This window comes from Struthio camelus, chromosome 11, assembly GCF_040807025.1.
Source record: "Struthio camelus isolate bStrCam1 chromosome 11, bStrCam1.hap1, whole genome shotgun sequence".
NCBI classification, from domain to species: Eukaryota; Metazoa; Chordata; class Aves; order Struthioniformes; family Struthionidae; genus Struthio; species Struthio camelus.
The window spans coordinates 29,411,413-29,431,795 of NC_090952.1; the positions used below are offsets into that span (position 1 = coordinate 29,411,413).

At 44.6% G+C, this 20,383-nt stretch overlaps 1 protein-coding gene across 1 annotated transcript in view; it reads right to left on the bottom strand.

Annotated features, from left to right (window-relative positions):
* MSN (moesin) overlaps positions 1-18,685 on the bottom strand; it is a 56,461-nt gene extending 37,776 nt beyond the window's left edge. Inside the window, exon 1 of the mRNA XM_068957714.1 lies at positions 18,494-18,685. Coding sequence (XP_068813815.1) covers positions 18,494-18,505 — 12 coding nt within the window. The 5' untranslated portion in view covers positions 18,506-18,685. The remainder of the gene's footprint in view (positions 1-18,493) is intronic.
* Between the last annotated feature and the right edge of the window lie 1,698 nt (positions 18,686-20,383).

A 20,383-nucleotide genomic window follows, 5' to 3' on the forward strand; every position in this document is an offset into this window, starting at 1 on the left:
GGCAACAGAGACAGGCACAGATTCTGAATCTTTTCTCTACCAGTGCCTGTCTGTGATAGGGCCATGGACAAGATGGTCTGCATTTCAATTCTTCCTTCCTATGAGGGATCTCCTCACAAACCTATCATCAAAAATTAGTTTAAGCACTCTAAAAACAGTGTATCAATATGCTATATCATCTTACTGTATCATCTTATTCCATCAACTATAGCATTTAGACCCTTACCACTACTGCATTATTCCCATCCTCCCATTATGGGATAGATTTGGGCTGCTTAACTCCCGTTGATAAGGAAAATTAATTCTTCCATACAGCTCCTGGTAAACAGGAAAGCTCCTATGAAAAGGACAGTTTCCTTGAAGACACCTGCTGCCATTTCAGAGGTCATGCCTTCAGAGCAGAATAGCATAGCAGTACTTTGTTGCTTTCATGGTTCTCAAGACCAGGTGTCAGAAGCCACGACTCCCTCCCTGTTGAACTTCCCCTAATAATCTGAGGGGTCTGATTATGGGCAGAGTTGAGCCTCCCTGCAGGACTTGTCCACCAGTCCAGATATCAGTTACCCACATTAAGTCAGGGAGTCTAGTTCAGGCATCATCCTTACATAGGCCAAGGCTTCCCCGTTTCAAGCAGTGGAGAACCAAACTTGTTACCCAAAGGGCAAAGCATCCCCATGAAGAGCTTTCCTTGGCAGCATGTTCACACAACTCACAAGAGGGCTTCAGACAAGTCTATCCCATACTCAAAGGGGCTGATGTTTTCAGTTGCCTTACTTGAGAGGCTGCCTTCAGCCAATTCTCCCCCACCCCTCTGGAGAAAAAAATCTGTTATTTTCACAGTCAGGATCTTGAAGGTACAGAGCTCTCTCCTTCCAATAGCGCTAGCAAGCACGTACTACTAATGTAAGAATACAGAGCCATGAAAGGCCTGGTCTATGTCAGTGCTTCTTCATGAGTTGGAGAGTCGGGGATTTCACGACTCTGGGGACATCATTTACCCAATTTATTTAGTGACTAAATTTGGGGTCTCAGGCAGCTTTTTCAGGAATAAAGGTTCCGCTTTATAAGAGTGTTACTACAAAGTAAGTCATTCAAAAATGTATACATACATATATAAAGGCAGACAGGGAATTCCCCTACCCCTCTTTCCCACTCTTGCCCCCCAGCACGGCTTCCAACAGTTAAAGTCATTATGGACAAGTTTCCAAATTAAAACTACTTGGAGATAATTCCTTCCTTTTCAGCCCAGCAGACAGTAACTAGCCACATCCTTCAACAGCACCTATTTCAACATCATAGCTGCTACTAGCTTGCCACCCTGTTTGGAAGGCAAACAAGTTTCAGTTTGACAAGAGAAGCTGCAAGATAGAGTACTGGGCCAGTAAAAGAAGCCATGGGTGGATCCCCAGATTTACAATCAAGTCCAGGGATTTGTATGTCACTTACTACACAAGTTATTCGCAACCTTGTGCAATGGGTCAATTCCTCTATTTTTGCCATTTCCTCTCTCATAAATAGATTCTTCACGCCCCGCCCTTTACTTTCCTGTAACTCTTCCAAGCCATAACATTGCCATTTGCTATTCCTTTAGAGCCAGTTTGAAAAGAACCTTTAGAATAACTATTTTTGTAGCAATTATTTGGGCTAAGTGGAGCAAACACCCTTTATTAGTCAAAACCCAGAAGCAGATTTAAAATACACACATGCCCACACACAGTCCTTCCCTCACAACATTTTGATCAGAGGGCAAAACCTCAAAGCAAAATCCAGCCAAATGCAGTTGCCATTGTTCAAATTCTACACTCTGGGCAGCTTTGAGACTTTTTTACACCCATTTGCTCCATGCACAATAGAAGGTGCTATTCTCTGAAGAAACAGTGCATATTTATTATGGCTTCTGAACCTTAACTGTAGGGTTGGTAGTTGCATTTCACATGTCTGAGCCTAACCACTTCCCTAGCTAAAGCTCTTCAACTTAAAGGCAGTCAGGAGGGCAGTGGGCATGTCTGAAATGCCAGCATCGGTATGTATGACATTCTTCACGGCCATTGCCTGCACCTCCCAGGCAATCCTAACCACAGGTCACAAACAAAGAGCTTGTTCCACCCCTTCCCTCAAAAGGCATGCTGCGCACTGGTGCTATGACTGGCTGGTAGAGCGTTAGGTGAACTGATGAAACACTTCTCACCACCACCCTGCACTGGAAACAGTTTCAGGGTTTCTGAGAACACTCTTAGACGGCAACTTTTTCACCTAAACTCAGCTTAGTCTAGTTCTTCCCTCCTCAGCTTCACTCCAAAGCCAGGGGATTTCCCAGTACTTTTTATCAGCTGCAAAGGAACAGTACAAGGAGTTAAGCAGACAAGCTTCGTAGCCCAGATGTATCTTCAGGTGGCCAATAAGCTTTCCAAACCTAGTGTCCAGTGGACGTCTGCCAAAGTTACAAACAGCTATTTTGCTGAAAGTAGCTTACGATCAGGGCAGGATGTTAACAAGTCAAGTGTGAGCTGCATAGGGGCAGCATGAGTATAATAAGTACCTGAGGGAAGGAATGGTTTAATCTGTAACTTGTGAGCCTATGTAAAGGGCTCTAAATCCACCTACAGTTAGAAATTGTTTTAAAAGGTAACTTCTAGAATTGAGGGCACTTTAAAAAGACAAAAAACCACTAGGCTCAGAAGATCTGCGTATCGTTTAACAGGCTTCACAAGGGAGACAGCATGAAGACCGCAGCCGTGGCGGCGAGCTCTCCCTTCCTTCCCATAGGATTCTAGCGTTTGAACGAACAAATCAGAAAGGTGCTTATCTGTTGCATGTGATTTTCTGTTCTTCAACCAACAGACACATGACATTTCAGTTCACAGATGACAGAAAAAGGGCAGCTAAACACAGGTCTGCCTGTTGGACACAGCCAAAGCAATGCCTGGGTGCAGCACGCCAAGCTCTTGGCCAGCTCAGTGCTCACTGAGCACCTGAATGAGGGCCAGACTTTGAGGAGCTAGAACACAGCCTTGCTGCAGGACCCAGCTGCCCAGACTATGAGCCATCCCTCCAGATTTAACTGCAGGCAGAGGCAAATGTGAGGTAAAGCTGTTTCATCATCCTGTGATTTTCAGTCATTTATCATCTCCAGCATGCCAGACAAATCCTGCAATTTCCTTTCAGTACAGGGTGTCATTTGGGAGTGGCAGCCTCTTCATATCTATTTAGGTCACAGTTCCCTAAAACGCAGGATTTCCCTGAAACAGCTCAGTTCTCCACTTTTTTTCCCCCTAAGGTGCAAGTTTCCCCACCCACATTTGCTTCCCTCTCCACCCAACTACTTTAGGTTTTAAATAGCTCTGTTGGGACTGTACATAGTTTATAAGAGACCAGCTTGTGACTGCCAAAGTACCTTTTTATTTTAAGCTCCATCTAGTTCAAGCACTTGAGCTTTCCTAATATAGAGGAGAGTGGCTACAGCACTGAGATGCACAGAACTGCCTGTCCCAAAAGGCTTGGGAATGGGGGTAGAGCTGCCTGCGGGAACCCCCAAAGAGCAGCACCAGCACACCACGGGTGCAGTCCCACCACCATTGCAAATCGTCCCAAAGGGCCTGTCACCATGCTGCACGTTCCCATTGCCTTCTTTGGATCAGTATTAGCACTCACATGACTGTGCAACAAGCAGGACCAAAGAATGAATCAGGCTGAAAATAACTCTTCTGTTATTTTCCCAGCAGAATCGGTTCACTGGTCCCCCTCACTGCACTGAGGCAAGGACATTAGTACGGTACAGGTGATACAGAAGGGGAAGGGTAAGATGGCTCTGGGCACAACTGCACAAGATAGGCCAAGCTATTTAACTGCTTCTTATTCCTCACTCCCTGGCATTCCCATCTTACCCTTTGTACTTGCTCTGGTACTCATTCAACCCCTTGGTGAGACTTTTTCCCAATCCAGCCACGCATGCCCATGTCTCTAACCCAGTTTTCTGCTGAGATAGCAAAACAGAACGGATCCACCACCGAGTTGGACTATCAGAGCCAGCGCAAAGCAGGACCTCGCAGATGGGAGCAAAGCCTCCCCTTTTCAGTAGCAGCAAGCCATTAAAGGACTTAAACATGGAGACAAGTTGATCCAGTTTATTAAAGGCTGCCATTAAACACACACTCCAAGTCCACGTTCTCATACACCGCTTTATAGACATTGCTGTTCGAAACCAGGCTATTTGAAGAGAAAGCCTGATAAACTTCAGGTATCATTTAACATCTAGATACACAGGGGAAGAGATTGCTAAATGGCTGGCAATCCCTCTGGTTAAGGAAGAACTAATAACATGTCTTCCTTTTAAGCACAGGCGCATCACACACCACCCTTACGATGCGCAGAACTGGCAGATACTACTTAGGCATTGTGTAGATCAGGCAGACAGCAGAGGGTGCCATAATGAGACCAAGTAGTTAAGAAACGGCTATAGTAGACGGTATCACTTTGACTATTTCAGGTGCAAGAATAAGTAACATTCTGAATCATGTTGCCATCTTCGGGCAGGAAGCCTTTCACAGAGGCCCTGACCTAACTGAAGAAAAAAAATAGACTTCTGAATATATGAAAGCACTTGTTTACCCCTTCCACTCCAGTTAATTTCTTCCTTTAACCCTTCAGGGAGTTCCAGCAAAGCCTATTAAAAAAAAAAAAAAGTTATAGCTACCTGAACAGTTTTTATACCTGGAAGCCTTTGATGAAGTCTAGATGTCCCTACAGTTTTGCAAAAAGATAGGGTTACAGTTTACAGAACAGAATAAAGCTTTAGGTTTCCAGGACTGCTGCTGAGTCTAACTATTCCCAGACTGCTACAGGGATGCATCTTCTGAAGCAGTGTAATAAGCATTGCAAGGAGGCACCTATTAATTCATCAGTGTCTCACTACCCTTGGATTCCAACAGTTTAACATGATCTTCTGGCCTATATTAACTTCTTGTGGAAAAGCATTTATAATAAACTGCCTGGACATAGTCAGAGATGCACTGTATGGTTCAACTGCACTAGCACAGGGAATGGATGAGCCAGATACTTTCAATAGTTACTGGGTTTATAGTATATGTTCCTTAAAGAAGGGTTTGCTTTTGACAGATTTTTATCCTTACACTTGATTAGCTCTTTTACTTTCCCCCACCTCTGTGCTTCTGAAGATGAAGTTAAGAACCTCCAAACACCTATGCAATGCTCCGCAGGTTCAAGTACTTTCAAGGTTGTTTGTCAAAAAGTCAAGAACTAAACAAAACAAGACCCTGAAAACCCAATCTAACTTAGAGCAGTTGAATCAACTGCTCCGAGTATGAGGTTGGACCAAATGACTTCCAGATGTCTCTTTCAGCTTAACTTTTTCTATGATTCTATGCAGAGGCTGCAGAAAGCTACCCCATGTTAGTTTAAGTCTTTATAACACTCATGGCAGGAACTGACTTATTGTATCAAGTAGGCAGAAGCAGTTTCCCTACATGATTTACAGTTTAAGTATGTAGGTCCTTTACACCTCCTCTACAAACAGAGGTGCCTTCACTATCCTTATGCAGCCAAGCGTATACAGAAGCAGAACTGTCAATAGTCTTCATAAAGCTAGAGGTCCAAAATGAGAAATACAGCTGAGCAGGAAGAAAAATTCCCAGATGCTGAGTAGGGCTCCTGCATAGTTCAACATACACACAAATATAACTTATGAAAGCAAGCAGCAGAAGTTACTAGACTAACCAGAGGCAAGGAGCCTGCGGTGCACTGTTCCACAAGGGACATTCAGGGAATCAACTTGAGAGCTTAGCTCTTACCCAACCCTGCTGTGTAGAGGTTGGCCTTTTGTTGTGTGGGTTCCCTCCCCTTCTTCCCATATGCCAAGGAATAGCAGCATGGGACTGGCAGACTGTGATCAGAGCCTGGGGCTCCTTTAGCATTCCTGCATGCAGAGACCTCACACTCAACTGCACATCTCCAGAACACTGGAAGCAGTAAGGGCAGCTAACTATTTGTCTTGCCTAAGCTTGTTGTGAAAACAGATGGGTTCGCATGAATGCATCTAACAGTCCTTCCTTCTTTCAAGGAACGGCAGACCAATGAAATCACTTGTTTTATGAGATTTTTCTGAATCCCTTCAGATCCGAATTATTTTCGAAGCGCCTTCCAAACACTACCAAATTAAAGCTGTCATTGTAATATTGTAAATATATCTCACTGAAAGTCTTCTATGACAATTTTTTGAGACCAAAATGTTTGGAGATAGAGAAAGAGGGATAAGCATAACTCTAAAAAAGCGAGTAATACAGCATACAATAGCAAGATGCATAGAAAAGGGTAACGTAACACACCCCTCCCTCAAAATGAAGGAAACCAGCTGACTGAGAAGCAAGCTATGATTTCAATGAATCTTAAATTCAAAATACCTTATAGGAATTTGAGGGGTTCAATGTCCAAAAACAACCAACTTTTTACAGTGCAAGTGAGAGACAGCTTTCAAAGCTTAGCCATGGGAAAAGTGGCTAGTCACCCCTAAATAAGTTAACTTCGTCCTTAGGGGCAAAAGAGACTTTGCACAGTACTTGGTTCACCTCTGCGCAAGACAGAAATTCTGCATATTAAACTTGTCAGAACTTAAGCAGTAAAGGGGAAGCAGTACAGACTTTAGTCAGATTTCTATTTGATTATTTAGCATTTGTCAGAGCAACCACGAAGATAATGTCACACTTCCTGTGTATGATGCTGAAGCAAGTACTGTTCAGAACTTCATCTCATCTTCAGGTGATTGCTCTGATGTTCGGGTGATTTGGAAGCTACTCAGTCTTTGTTTGCTCTGTCTTTTGGTCTAGACATTCAATATAGACACTATAGTGATATACTCTGACAGTTGAAATTGTAAATGTGCAAATGTCACCCTTCATATGAAAGGCATCTCCACCCTATTCTATTGGGTGTGCAAAGGGATACAGGCACCAAGTATAATATAAAGTTAATGAATTGGAGCTTGCAGTCGGCACTCAGCTTGAGATGTTAGTAACAAACCACCGAGCAAGATAACGCAAAAAATTGGGTTTTTTTTTTTTTTTGAATCTAAACTCACTTCCACATGTATGACTGTCACCACAACACCCTATACATATATTTTGCCCATCAGTGCAGAAGATATCAGTTTCTAGAGATTTCACATGGCCTGTAACACTTGCAGCAGCATGCCAATAGACGAGTGAGAAACTCCCAAGTCGTTGGTCTTCAGTTTAGGGAGGTTTTGTTTTTCTAGAACTTATTGCTTCCAGGCCTGTAGGGGGTTGGTCCAGAATGCCATGAGTTTGAGGTGCAGTTTAGGGCTTTACTAAAAACACAAAGATGACTTCATAAAACACTAAACACTTTTTGATTTTTTTGAGCATCGAGTTCAGATGAGAGGTTATTTGCTGGCCTTTGGGAGCAGAGCGCTAATGTTACAGCAACAAGGAAAGCCTGCCCACTCAGTATTCTGGGAAGGAGTATTTTATTTTACAGTCCAACTCCCATGAGCATAGCAGCACAACAGAGCTACAGGTTGGAGGGCTAAGACATACTGCTTATTCAAGTATTTTCTTGTTTCAGTGATATAATATTTTATGGAGCTGAATAAGAACTCTCTCAAAGCCCACCACCTTCCTGACCATAGAATCAGAGCTTTCAGGTATTACAAGTAACATTTTCAGATCACACTATCCAAACTGCTAGTAACCTTACTCATAGCACTTGTTTGAGGCAGCTCACAAAATGAGCAGTCATGCATGATATACAGTTCATTCATACAGCAACTTCTGGATCTCTAAGATATAGCTGATATTGCCTAGCATATAACCATTTCACTGCTCTTACACTGCTTTCTTTATTTTACCAATGCAACCAAATTCAGCTGCTAAGAGTTCCTTGGTGGAAGACACAGATACCGCAACAACAAGAAGTTGCTCACACAGCACATTTTCAGAACTAGAAGAAAGGTTTCTCATCTTGGGGTGATCTCAGGTCCTGATATTTCAGTGAGGATAACAGTAGTCACAAAGCTCTGAACACAAAGACTGGATTTGATCTATCTCAACTAAAGTTCTCATCATCCACTCAATACAATAGATAAGAAAAAGAAACACTTTTGAAAAGTGTTTTACATTTCCTTAACATATAGACAGATATACGTGGGGCATATGAAATAACCAGATGTTGGCAATATAGTTACTGATGTTTGAGCTTTGGAACTTTTAAGTCTGATGTAGAACACAGTTATCTTAAATTTGATATACAACATATGGTAGTTAAACTACATTTGTAGTTTAAATAACAAAAGAAAAATTGCATGTCTTGATTTTGCACCTTGCTGTGGCATAGACGTTTTGAGTATTCTGTTGTCTCAGCTGCACTATAAGCTACGGTACTAGTGAGTTTCTCTCAACAAATCCACCTTTTAAGGCAAATTTTGCTTTCATGACACATACAATTACCAGAAGATCTATTTCAGTAGTCAGATATTAATCAGATCAGCCAGCTAGAGGTTTTAATGGACAATACTATCTAATTTCTTTCAGACCCCAACAGAAATAAAACTCATGTTACAAGTAAGTTGAATAGAAATAAATTTTTTCATTATAGGACACAATTTCTCAAGTTAAAACCTCTTACCCATCCAAAGACAGAAAAATAACTGATCTACCTTTAAGGAAGTTGCAGGAGCAGAGTTCATTAAGAACCTTGAACTTTCGAGTTTCCACCTTCAGAAAAACTACTCTAACAACCTTAAAGCTGCATGTTCAAGACACAACATGAAAGCACGGAGAAAAGAAAAAGAAAAAAAAAAACTAATCTAAAACTATATCCATGCCTCCGATATCCAATGGGGAGGCAACAAGAGCAGATAAGTCTTTCTTCAAAATAAGGAGGAAGGGATGAGAATGGAAATTTTCTTCCAGTTTCAAGTTCACTTTAAAATACTTTCATACAGTTATAATAAATATTATGCAAATTTATTGTCATTCTTCTGTGAAAAAATTGGATTTGCTGACCCTTTTTTGACCAGGGGTCACTGTTACTACCTCTTTTTTTAGGCTATCAATGTATCTAGAGCATCAGTTCATAGAGTCAGTTTTGCTGCACAGATACACCATTGGTCAACTTCCGCAAGGTTGTACACAAGAGAGGAAGCGTTTCTAAAGATGCCTGTACAAAGACTTCTGCCCCTTGCTTCCTTGCACATGAACAGGTCAACCATTCACCAAAGTGTCTGCGTACTGCTCCGTTAAGTAAACCCTTCCTTTTAATACATATGTACAAATCCCTCCAGGTCTATCATTTCTAACTAGACAGAGGTTGCACAGTGAGTTGTCATACTAATAGAACAACGGTTTTTCTTCAAGAGGATGCACTGGAGCACTAAGTTCTGTGTGGTTTTTGTATCGCTACTTTAACGTTGGGCAATCTGATGTTGCTTGAATTTGTCAGCAATGGAATTGCCTTACTTCCTTACAAGGTGCCTTCAGAATAGTTTGCCATAATTCTATAAGTCCTGTGGATTATGATCCTCCTACAACAAAACCAAGTCCTGAATTTAATAGAGAAAAATACTGAAATAATGAGAACTGTCTTGTCCCTCCAGCAGCCAGTCTGAGAACACACTTAATATATTGAGTTAACAGATACAGATTATTGTTTTAAATCCACTATTCTAGAAGAACATATTCGGAAGGTGAAAAAAAATACACTTAATTATTCTCAGAGGCAACATGCAGAAAAAAACACCCTTCCAGGAAAAAGGGGGCGAGGAAGCACGTTGAGAACCCTGACACTTCATCCTAACAGTTTGTCTAGCATTTCCGTTTTTGCACTGCAACCAAGCACAGCATCAGTATTGGTGAGTCAAGCTCAATAAAGTTTAAAAGCTATACTAAGGAGGTATTTAGCCCAGAATGCCATGCTTCATTAGACTGTGCCATATGTAAGCAAGTACATTTATTAGAGGGTGTTACAAAATGATTGATCAGACTAAGAGCAGATTTTTCCTCCACTTAGTCACTTCCCCACCTTAATATATCTCCCAATCCAGACAGAAAGAAGGTTGTGAATCATAAGGGCTTACCAAGGAGAAAAGAACAAGTTAGTGATTTACAGACAGACAAGAAAAATGGCTCATGGCTGCAGGAAATAATCCAGTTTTTCCTTTAAAAAGAAAATATCTGTAGCACATCAGAAGGCGCACAATAGCAGAGCTGCAGTTCTCCAAAGTGCTCCATGCAAGATTCTCTGACACTGGCTTCACGTCCAATGATGGACAGCCTAGGCTTTCCAGTTTTCACACTCTATTACACTGCTGAAGTCAGTGTTCATCTAAGACATGAACAAGTTGATCAACAGTCCTGTAAACTTGCAAGAGAGTATAGATCAGTCTGGACCATGCAAACCGTGCCGTTCTGATCCACTAACTTCAGTTATCCTTTCACTGATCCTTTCCAGTCCTGCACAGAGCATTGCTGCTGGCAGAGAAGGGAGCCTGTGTCTCTCCCCCGTCTGCCATCCAGTTCTTGCCTAATCACACATTTCTCTATAGAGCTGATCAGATTCAGAGTTTTTTCATTTTTTCCTCCTTTAGGGGCACCTCTGTGCTTTTGTCTGTAGCTATTAGTCAACTAGTAATGGCCAATGGGAGAGAAGACTGGTATTGCCAAATACTCCTATTTCTTAGCCCAGGAACAGGTCAAGAACAGAACAATGTTCCTCCTTCCTCCATTTGTCTTTTTGAAAGTAGGCTCCTCAGGACAATTGCAGCTTCAGAGGTGTTGAAATGTGTTAAAAAAAAAAAAAAAAAAACTTTTTGAACAAGTCATACCATTTAAAAAAAAAAAACACCACACACACACACACTTAAAAAGAGGGTTTCCTCCACATTTTAAAACCAGTTCAAAAAGCTACTATACATGGGTCGGGAATTTCTGACTATCTCACTACTCCATTGGAGGATTACACATTCACAAAAGTGAACATACCATTTCATAGCTGCACAGGAAGGAAGTAGCATTAGATCACCTCCCCGTGCATCTAGTTATTACCGCCATAATTATCTCTTTCCAATATAAAGGCCCAACCTTCTGCAATTTCAGATTTTTAAATCTCCAGACAGTTGCAGTTGATCCTGTAGCTTTATCATCAGGAAACCTGACAATAACTGTCTCTTCTCCACTGCCAAATATTAGCAGCACAGTCTATTAAGCATTACAGTAAGCGCCAGCATTAGCTATGGGAGTCAGAAGGGTAGGTTTTGGCCCACAACTTCCAGAACAGCTGAGTGTTCCACCTAGAAAGCAGCCAGTGGAAGTGCTAGGAAGAGGTTTACCCCAAAAGGTACCTTCCCATAAATCTGGAAGACTCGAGTCTGCTTTAGAAGTTTCAGACGGGATAAAAACAAACTCCTTTGATGTAGTATTACTGGCTGCACTATGCAAACTGCTGTTCTCAAACATCCCCAGGGAAAAGCAAGCAATTAACTGGCTGTTTACTAGTGCTCTTCATTTACATCAGTTAATTGCCCTGGATTATTCCTGGATAGGGAGGGACTTCCTCTTTTCCAACAGCGTGTCCACAACAGCAGAGAGTCCCCTCACAGGGTGATGCTGATTTCTAGTATAATCATTTAGCAGGCATACACACCAGACACCTGAGAGGGTGGAGGGAAGCTTTACAGCGCTGAGAGATCTCGGATCCCTTTTTCAAGCAGACCCCTTTGTAGTCCTCAGAGCAGTGATTAAGCACAGATAACAACAGCTTTATTGTGCAAATTCAGGGAGGCCCCCTTGCTGCACAGAAGGAGGAAAAAAAAAAAAAAAAAAAAGTCAGCCAAATAAGGCTGAGCTGTACCAAGCCAGGAAAGAGTCCAGGAGATGACGTCGACATTAGAGGAAGCTTTTAGTCAGTTTCCTTTATAACCTGGAGCTGGGCCAGAGCTACCTCTCCCGGACAAGTCTCTCTGAAGAGTATCAGTTAGTCTGAAGGGGCTTGCAGAGCCTAGCAACTCAAGAAGGGTCCAGTCCCATCCTGTCCCATCCCGTCCCCCTTCACCCCCAGCTCCACAGCAAGCTGAGACAGAAGGTCTTCAGTTCACCAGCTGTCTCGCTTGTGGCTACCTAGGGACTTCAGTGCGCTCTGCATAAGAGGATTTCACTTCACACCAGACATTATACACAAAACAACTGAAACAAGCTTCCTCTAGAGGCAGCTATGCCATTTCCTGCCCAAAAAAAAAAAAAACCACCCCAAAGGAGTCCATATTAAGACATCTTATGAAGCATCCCAGCTAGAGAAGCAAGAAGTGTAATTAGGTTTCAAAGGTGAATAATCAGAAGAGGCAGAGTCACCACAAGGAAAGCACTGCAACCCCTTACAGGTCCAAAAAAAGAACTGCCTGTTGTTGTTAGGGGGACATGGTATTTGCAAGGAGTGAGTGATGACCGGTCCCAGAAATTAGGCACTATTTTCCCCACAGGAAACCTTCTTACAGTAGAAGTAAGAGATCTAAAGCTTTCCTCAGGCTTCCGTTATCATGCATACTTCATTAACCTAGCTCATCTGCCTCAAGCAACAAATCAAGAGGTCAAAAATTAAAAAAGGACTCAACATATTCGATTGTACGGAGCCCGTGGCATGACAAACAGTCTTAGCCCTAATAATCTGTCATGTTAAGTAGTTTAAGAACTGGATCATGACTGCCACTTCACTTCAGGTGCTCAGAATATCTCATGTTCATTGCAGTTTGAAGCCACTATAACTGATGCTTTCTGAACACTGCTAATTTGGTACAAGGCTTTCCATAAGACAGGGTAGGAAAAGCAGGGTTACTGTACTGAATGAAAAATTTGCTTCTCAAGTAAATAAAAATTATTTGGTTGAATCTTTCACGCCTACCACAAACCCAAAACTATGTGCTCAGTTTGAGTGTTAAAAGCAGTGAGCAATCCTACCTGCTCTACTCTACCATACAGTTCCAAGTAATTGAGGTTTATCCCTGGTAAGGTAACTTTTCCAGGTGACTACAGAGTGAGCTTTTCCCCAAGCACAACTGGTCAAGGAACGTTCCCTAACTAAGAATCAGGAGAGACTTTATTACCACTCCTCAGCTAGGGGCATCACTCCTCCTAGCTGATGGACTATATGTACACAGTTGTATATTACACTTTCAGAAATGTGATCTGGCTGCATGTGTTTTTAAATATGAATTTGCACTGACTTGACTCCAAACCTATCTTAACTGACTGCTTATGGTGTCAAACTAGGTGCCACTATGTAGTTTAAAAGCAACAGAAACAGACTTATCTGTTTCTCAGCTACTTCAGTAAGGTCACAAGTTTCTATAAAGTTTTCCTAAATATGTCTTCTGAAAGTAAGCACTATGTCATACCATTATGTAAAAACTAAGTGAACATTAAGTTTGTCAGTGGTATTCTTTTATCTCCTGGTTTAACTTCAACAAAGAAAGCCCACAAGTACCAAAGAGAAGTTTTTGTTTGCTGTCACCAGGATTAACAGCTTCACCTACCCATGAGGTAAAACCCTGTTATTCTTGCAGCATCTAAGGAACCAAGCTGATGAATACAACACAAGCTAGGGCATAAAGGCTCTTCCTGGTTTGCAACATCCTATGGCAGCTAAAAAGCTACAGATAATTCATCGTATACCAGCCCAGTAGTTTACGTGGATCCACAGTACTTTCAGCATATTCTAGCAATTGCTGCTTCTGAAGTACAAAAATCACCTGAAATTCCTGGACTGGGGCACAATGGATTTCTTGATAAAGCAAGCTCTGAGAGCTTTCAGTTGCACCTTTTTATTGCAATTCAATCTATGTGATAGTGCTAAAAGAAAGATACAATAGACTGAGTTTGTCTCACAAGCTAGCACTCCTGTCAGACCAAAGCCCATCTCACTTCAAACAGCGCTGCTAAGCTTCCCAAGTTATACTGAGGAAGGGAAAGAAAACATCTGAGGTAAGACAGAGGGTGTCTGCAATGCTTCTACTGTTCCTTCATAGCACAACAGGATCCAAATCCAAGAGACCCGAAGTAAAGAGTCCATCCCTTACAAGTCATGGTTCCCATCACTGTCTACCCTCCCCCCAATCTTTCAAGTCCTCTACAAACTCCATAAGAAGAAAGGATCATCCAAACATACAAGCAAAACGCTACATAGTTACAGCCTTGTTACAGGGCTTGGTAGCAAGCTGCTACAGATCAAGAAACTACTTATCCAAAAGATTCTCGTGGTATCTGCCTGGGTCTGGCTACCTTCCTTCAAGCAAGATTCATGCAGTTCCAAAGAACAGAGAAAAATATGCTTCAAGATAACTGCAGTTAAACTAGGAATTAGGACTATCCATTTAAGCCACAGACAAGGTCTTTGAAAGTGCTAATGGCTAACCGCTATACTGAATTTTTGAAAATATAAAGGGAAAAGGCAACAGCAGAAAAGGAAGATTAAAAAGATCTATAACAGCATAAAAGAGTTGAGACCTATGAATCTCACTATTTTTTGCTGCACACTTCATGCAAGTTGATTTTCTCTGCAGTAGTACTTTGCCGTAGAAGCCTGGAGACTGCTATGCTAAACATCAACATTAATTGTGCTAACAATATGGGGAGTCCAAACTTGATTCTGCCCTAGTTTGAAGGTTGCTGTATTCAAGAGAGTAGGTCTGATTAAACCCATTTCTCTACAATGAGTGAAGACTACGTTACCTAAAACAGAACTACTCAAGTCCTTGTAATAGGACATCTAAGAGAATTGCATGCACACTTCATACATGTCAGATTCTCACATTTCAAGTGCTCAGTGGCATATCCATTCCTCTAGCCACTAAGCCAGTATATTCACATACAAAAGTTAGTAAATACTGATACAGAAAGGCTGCTTTTTCTATTAGCTAAAAATAGAAGAAAATATCAGCTCATTAAACAGACAAGATTGATACAAAAAGGTCACTTTCCCTCCCACTCTTCCTTCCCACCAACTCAACTTTTTCTTTTCTTGGTAATAAATTCAAGTGATTAACTATAGGCTTGGACTAGCTGCAGCACAGCAGCTCATTCGCTTCTGTCAGGATTTGGAAGTGAGTGTGGCTTCCAGCTCTACCAAGCCAGAAACAGCTCAAGGGAGTGACCAGAGCACCAGCCAGTGGGTGCAAGATCAAGCCTACTCGTGGCCAATAAACATTCTCACAGGTGGGAGTGAGACTTCTCAGAGTTTGATAATGGCTTGCAGAAGGCTTTTTAGCACTCAAGCTAACTTCCACTCCTCTGCACTACAAGGTGGGAGGAGGAGAGGGAAGGGAATTATATGCCCTTTCATGTGTGCTTTAGCTGCTTATATCTTGCAGGCTTCTCAGAACTAAAAAAAAAAAAGTTATAAACAGGAGTTAGTTGCTTACCTATACCAGTACCCTCGATAAAATAATGAAGCTGAATGGATATTTCCTGTAGAGAGCGGCAGGATCTGTGGGCCTGTTCATAATGGACTTTCTACATAATCTCCAGCAACGAAACCCCCCATGCCTCAGTCACAACTGTGCAGAGATGTGCTTCACAATAGCAAGCCACGTGCCACTAGTTCAAAGGTTACCAGAGTTAATCTTGGATTTCTATTAATAGTGTACCAAAGCATAGTGCCACTTTGACCAAATCTCATGCAGCAAACTGGAAACCTCTATCTAGATGTGTTAACATTTAGCCTACTTTAATGAAGAGTAGAGACTCAGAACTCAACAGGTTTTGCTGCTCATACCACGGCAGCACCCGCAGCAGCATGTTCTGTGAGCTTGGTGAGATGAATGATAAGAGCTACCAAACACTTCAGACAAATGTTTTTCCTGCCCAGCCAGAATTGTTCCCTGGAACATTTCCTCCATCTGTCTTCTTCACAATGGATTTATTTTTGTGATGAAGCCCACATATAGCTACATCTAACTACTCAAGTTTCACCCATATTTGACCCTGGTTAAGGAAAGTCACTTGCATTTTACTATTTTGTTAATTAAGCAGCTATTAACAAATCTTAAGCTAGCACACTAGTGGTCATGTTTCTTTCACATAGAGAACTGATTACACAGTTATGCCAGCATTTCCTGTTCCTACAAACCACAGCTCAAGTAGTAGTTTTTAAAATATTATTTCAGTTGAGTCTGCAATTAGAGTGGATGAGACAGGAAACTGAAGACTACTGGTTTTTATAACAGGAGGCCTGCAGCTCTGTACTCCAGTAGACACACACATCTGAATAGCTTTCTGCAGGGTCCAGAGCATATGATATATAGTGTTAGCGTAAAGCACTCCAACTTCTTTATCTGCCCCAGTACTGAAAGCAGAACTACTCTGTAAGAACAAGAAAGCCGTAGACTGAACACAGGCATCCAGCCTAGGGTGTTGCCTCCAGATTCAGAGGCTACAGTGAGTACCTTGTAACACAGTGTCAAAACGCTTGGACTCAGCCTGTTAGTAGGGGAACCCTGCCCACCATGGCTCTCTGCAATATGTCAACATTTTCTGGTTGATTCACACTAAAAGAAGTCACTCATCACAGCTGTACTCTTCACTGACTAAAAAGTCTCAGTAGCAGTTTACACAGAAGTCCCCTCATCTGAGCCACTTCCACTCTTTTTACTGAACTTTTGCCTTTTTTAGGAAGAGGTAACTGTTCACTAATCATTAGTGATGTCTGAAGAGACTACCTTTTTTAAAGCTTTAGAAAATATTGTCTTCTTAACCTTTAAGAGTAACTTGAGGTTGATATCCTTTAGGATGTCGATGTTTTAAAATACACACACATACACGAATGCACATGAACCCAGCTATTGTCTCAGAGTGCTGGCATATAAGACAGCAGGACAAGCAGAAATCAGTTAAGCAGGCACTTACTATCTATTGTAAAGTGATAAAATTAAACTATTTGTTAAAAAAAAAAAACAGGGTGGATTCTGTTTCAGCTTCCAGTTGTAGGGCTTTTTATTATTATTATTTTCTGTTAAATGTAAACTATAGACTCATAGTTTACATGTTAGATGTTCTTAAGCCATTTTGGACCATTCTTAGCGAGGAAATGTCCAGAGCCTTCCAGCCTGCTCCTTCCTGTTTTACCAATGAAGGGCAAGGACCAATTCTTTTGATTCCAACCAGGAGAGATTAAAATGGAAAAACCCATGCTCCCTATTAGTCACTAAAGTCCTGCTAGAAAAGGGAGAGTCAAGTACAGACTTGACAAGACTTTCTGAAGTACCAACATCTCTGCAGCCAAGAAATACTTTGAGTCAAGCTGGGACAAGGCTCCCTAGCAACTCAAACAGACTAATTATGAGTTGTGAAAACCCCAAACTTGTGTTCTTTACAGACCTCACGAGAGGCAGCCATATAATTAATTAATTCCCACTGTGCCCTAGAAAGCTTTATCCAATATGCTTTTAAAAACCCCTCCTTAAGATCAGAGCTCATCAAGGAGCACACAAGCAAGCAGGATAGAAGGTGGTACTGGTGATGCAGGGACAGGGGGAAGAAAGTACCTCTTTATAAAGCAGAGAGAAGACGTTTTAGAGAGAACAAGCAGTTTCGGGAGGGGAGTTGCACAACTGCACCGTTAGTCAGCACCCCCCGGGCAGGGCGGGCAGCCGCAGAGGGACCCGGCGCAGAGGGACCCGCAGAGGGACCCGCCCGGCCCGGCCCGCCCGCCCGACGGGAGCCCCCCCGGGGGGCAGCGGGGCCGCGGCCCGGCCCGGCCCGCCCGCCCGACGGGAGCCCCCCCGGGGGGCAGCGGGGCCGCGGCCCGGCCCGGCCCGACCGCCCGCCCGACGGGAGCCCCCCCGGGGGGCAGCGGGGCCGCGGCCCGGCCCGGCCCGACCGCCCGACGGGAGCCCCCCCGGGGGGCAGCGGGGCCGCGGCCCGGCCCGGCCCGGCCGCCCGACCGACGGGAGCCCCCCCGGGGGGCAGCGGGGCCGCAGCCCGGCCCGGCCGCCCGCCCGCCCGACGGGAGCCCCCCCCCCCCCCCGGGCTGTGCCGGGCGCCGGGGATCGCGGCGCGCCAGGAAGCGGCCGAGAAGGCAGCACAAGATGGAGGGAGGCCGCTCCGCTCCGCTCCGCTCGCCCCCGCGCCCCGCCCCGCCCGCCGCATCTCCGCCGCCGCCCGACCCGCGCTCCGCTCGCCCGAGCAGCCCCCCCCCCCGCCGCCGCCTCTCCCGGCCCCCCGCGCCCCGCCGGCGCCTCCCGAGCCCCCCCGGCGGGAAGTGCTGCCCGCGGGGCGGCGCGGGGGGAGCTGGGGCGCTGCCTCCCCCGCCCGCCCGAGCCTCCCCGGCCGCGGCGCCGCCACCCCGGGCCCCTCCGGCCGCAGCACGGCCCGCCCGAGCCCCCCGGCCCGGGCGCCGCCACCCCGGGCCCCCCCGGCCCGGGCGCCGCCAGCAGCCGCCTCCCCGCGGCGGGGCCGGCGGCCGGGCTCGGCGCACACACCGTTTTCGGCATCTTCCCGGCGGGCTGGGCGCGGCGGGCACGGCAGGTCTCTCCTCCTACGCCGCTGGGGCTCGCTGCGAGCTGCCGTCTAACGGGACGGGACGGGACGGGACCGGACTGCCCCGCCGCTCCGCCCGCGCCCCAAACCCCGCCCCGGGCGGCGGCCGCCTTCGCCCGCGCTGGAGCCGCGCAGCCCCCGGCCCCGCCCGGCTCGGCCCGGCCCTCCCCCCGGCCCTCCCCCCGGCCCCGCTCCCCCCGTCCATCCCCCCGGCCCTCTCCCCCGGCCCTCTCCCCAGCCCCGCTCCCCCGGCCCTCTCCCCGGCCCTCCCCCCCGGCCCCGCTCCCCCGGCCCGCTCCCCCATCCCTCCCCCGGCCCCGCTCCCCCGGCCCTCTCCCCGGCCCTCCCCCCCGTCCCTCTCCCCGGCCCCGCTCCCCCGTCCCTCCCCCCCGGCCCCGCTCCCCCGGCCCTCTCCCCGGCCCCGCTCCCAGGGCGCGGCCGAGCCCGCTGCCCCGTTGCTGCCTCGCGGCACCTCGTAGCCAGGCTTCCCCAGCTTCTAAAATTAGCTCCCCGAAAAACAGGAGAAAGCCGTGAACTCTGAAGTTTACTTACATCCCAGGTGTCACCGAGACTTTTGGTCTTTGCTGACAGTACTCTTTTAAAAATAACGTTGTTTTACAGACTATTACACTTTTCAAATTACATTTTCATAGTCATAAAAACAAGACCACAGCACTGGCATGCGATAGATCTTTTTGTCTTTCATTTAGTCTGAATCATGCACGCTTGGGGTGCAGCTCAGCAGTGAAGTAAGTCAATAATCTCCTGAACACGGGGTCTTGGATGATCATGCTTTTATTTACCCGCTGTTTGCAGTGCCTGTTCGGCTAGAAAGAACCTAGCATCCTGTTTCAGGGGTTTGAAAAGCATCGCAGACACAGAAGGGCTTTGGCTCCCTGAAACTTGGCAGGCAAACCACCCTTAATCTTCAGACCTTCTCAGAGGCTCCCAACATAATTACATGGTATAAATGAGCAATCAAATTCATGGATTAAGAAGCTCTGAGGACCAGCTGCAGACCACTCACCAAACCTTCTCGTGCCATCTGTGTTTTGGAACCTCTGGTAGGGAATGAAGGTCACAGGGACTTTAAAAAGGCATTTCATCTCATTTGCTACTTTGAACATACTTTAAAACAGTGACCCTATTCCTATTTTCTCCCAGGAAGAAATGCCATTCTTTTTAAAGTTAACAAATTGTGTGCAGTAGAAGGAAATGAAATCTCAATAAATTCAACCTGTATCTGTTTTTAAGGAAAGCAGTAACTTATCTTTTTTTTTATCTTTCTTGAACTTCATTTTTTTCCAAATCTGCTAAACATTTTCAGATCTTTAAGACATCTTGCTTCATGGAAAGACCATGCAAGACTAGCTGGACTTCATAACCCACTTCTTCCTTGAATGTGAATAAATGAAGGTTATGTTAACATGAAAACACATAAATCCAGCTATAAAATGGAAAAGGGGCAAGCCAAGATCTACTAGGCAGTTCAGCACAGATTCCTGCTGAGTAAACTGTTTTCTTTAATTTGATTAGAGGATTCTGCTGGGATTAGTATTAAATTGAGGCATGTTGGGAATTGACATCAGATTCATAATAATACTTTGTAAATCTTTAAAAATTGCACTTTATTCAGAGGATCTCAAAGGGCCCTGTAAATACCCATAATTAAATCCTCACAGTCTGCAAAAAGGAAGTTTCCTTTTTTTTTTTAACCCAAGGAATAATATTGCTGTAAAAGCAAAAGTAATATAACACAAATAAATTTTAAATTAGAGACTTTAAAAATGTGTTGATTTGCTTTGCAGGACGATGTTTCTTCACCATGCAGC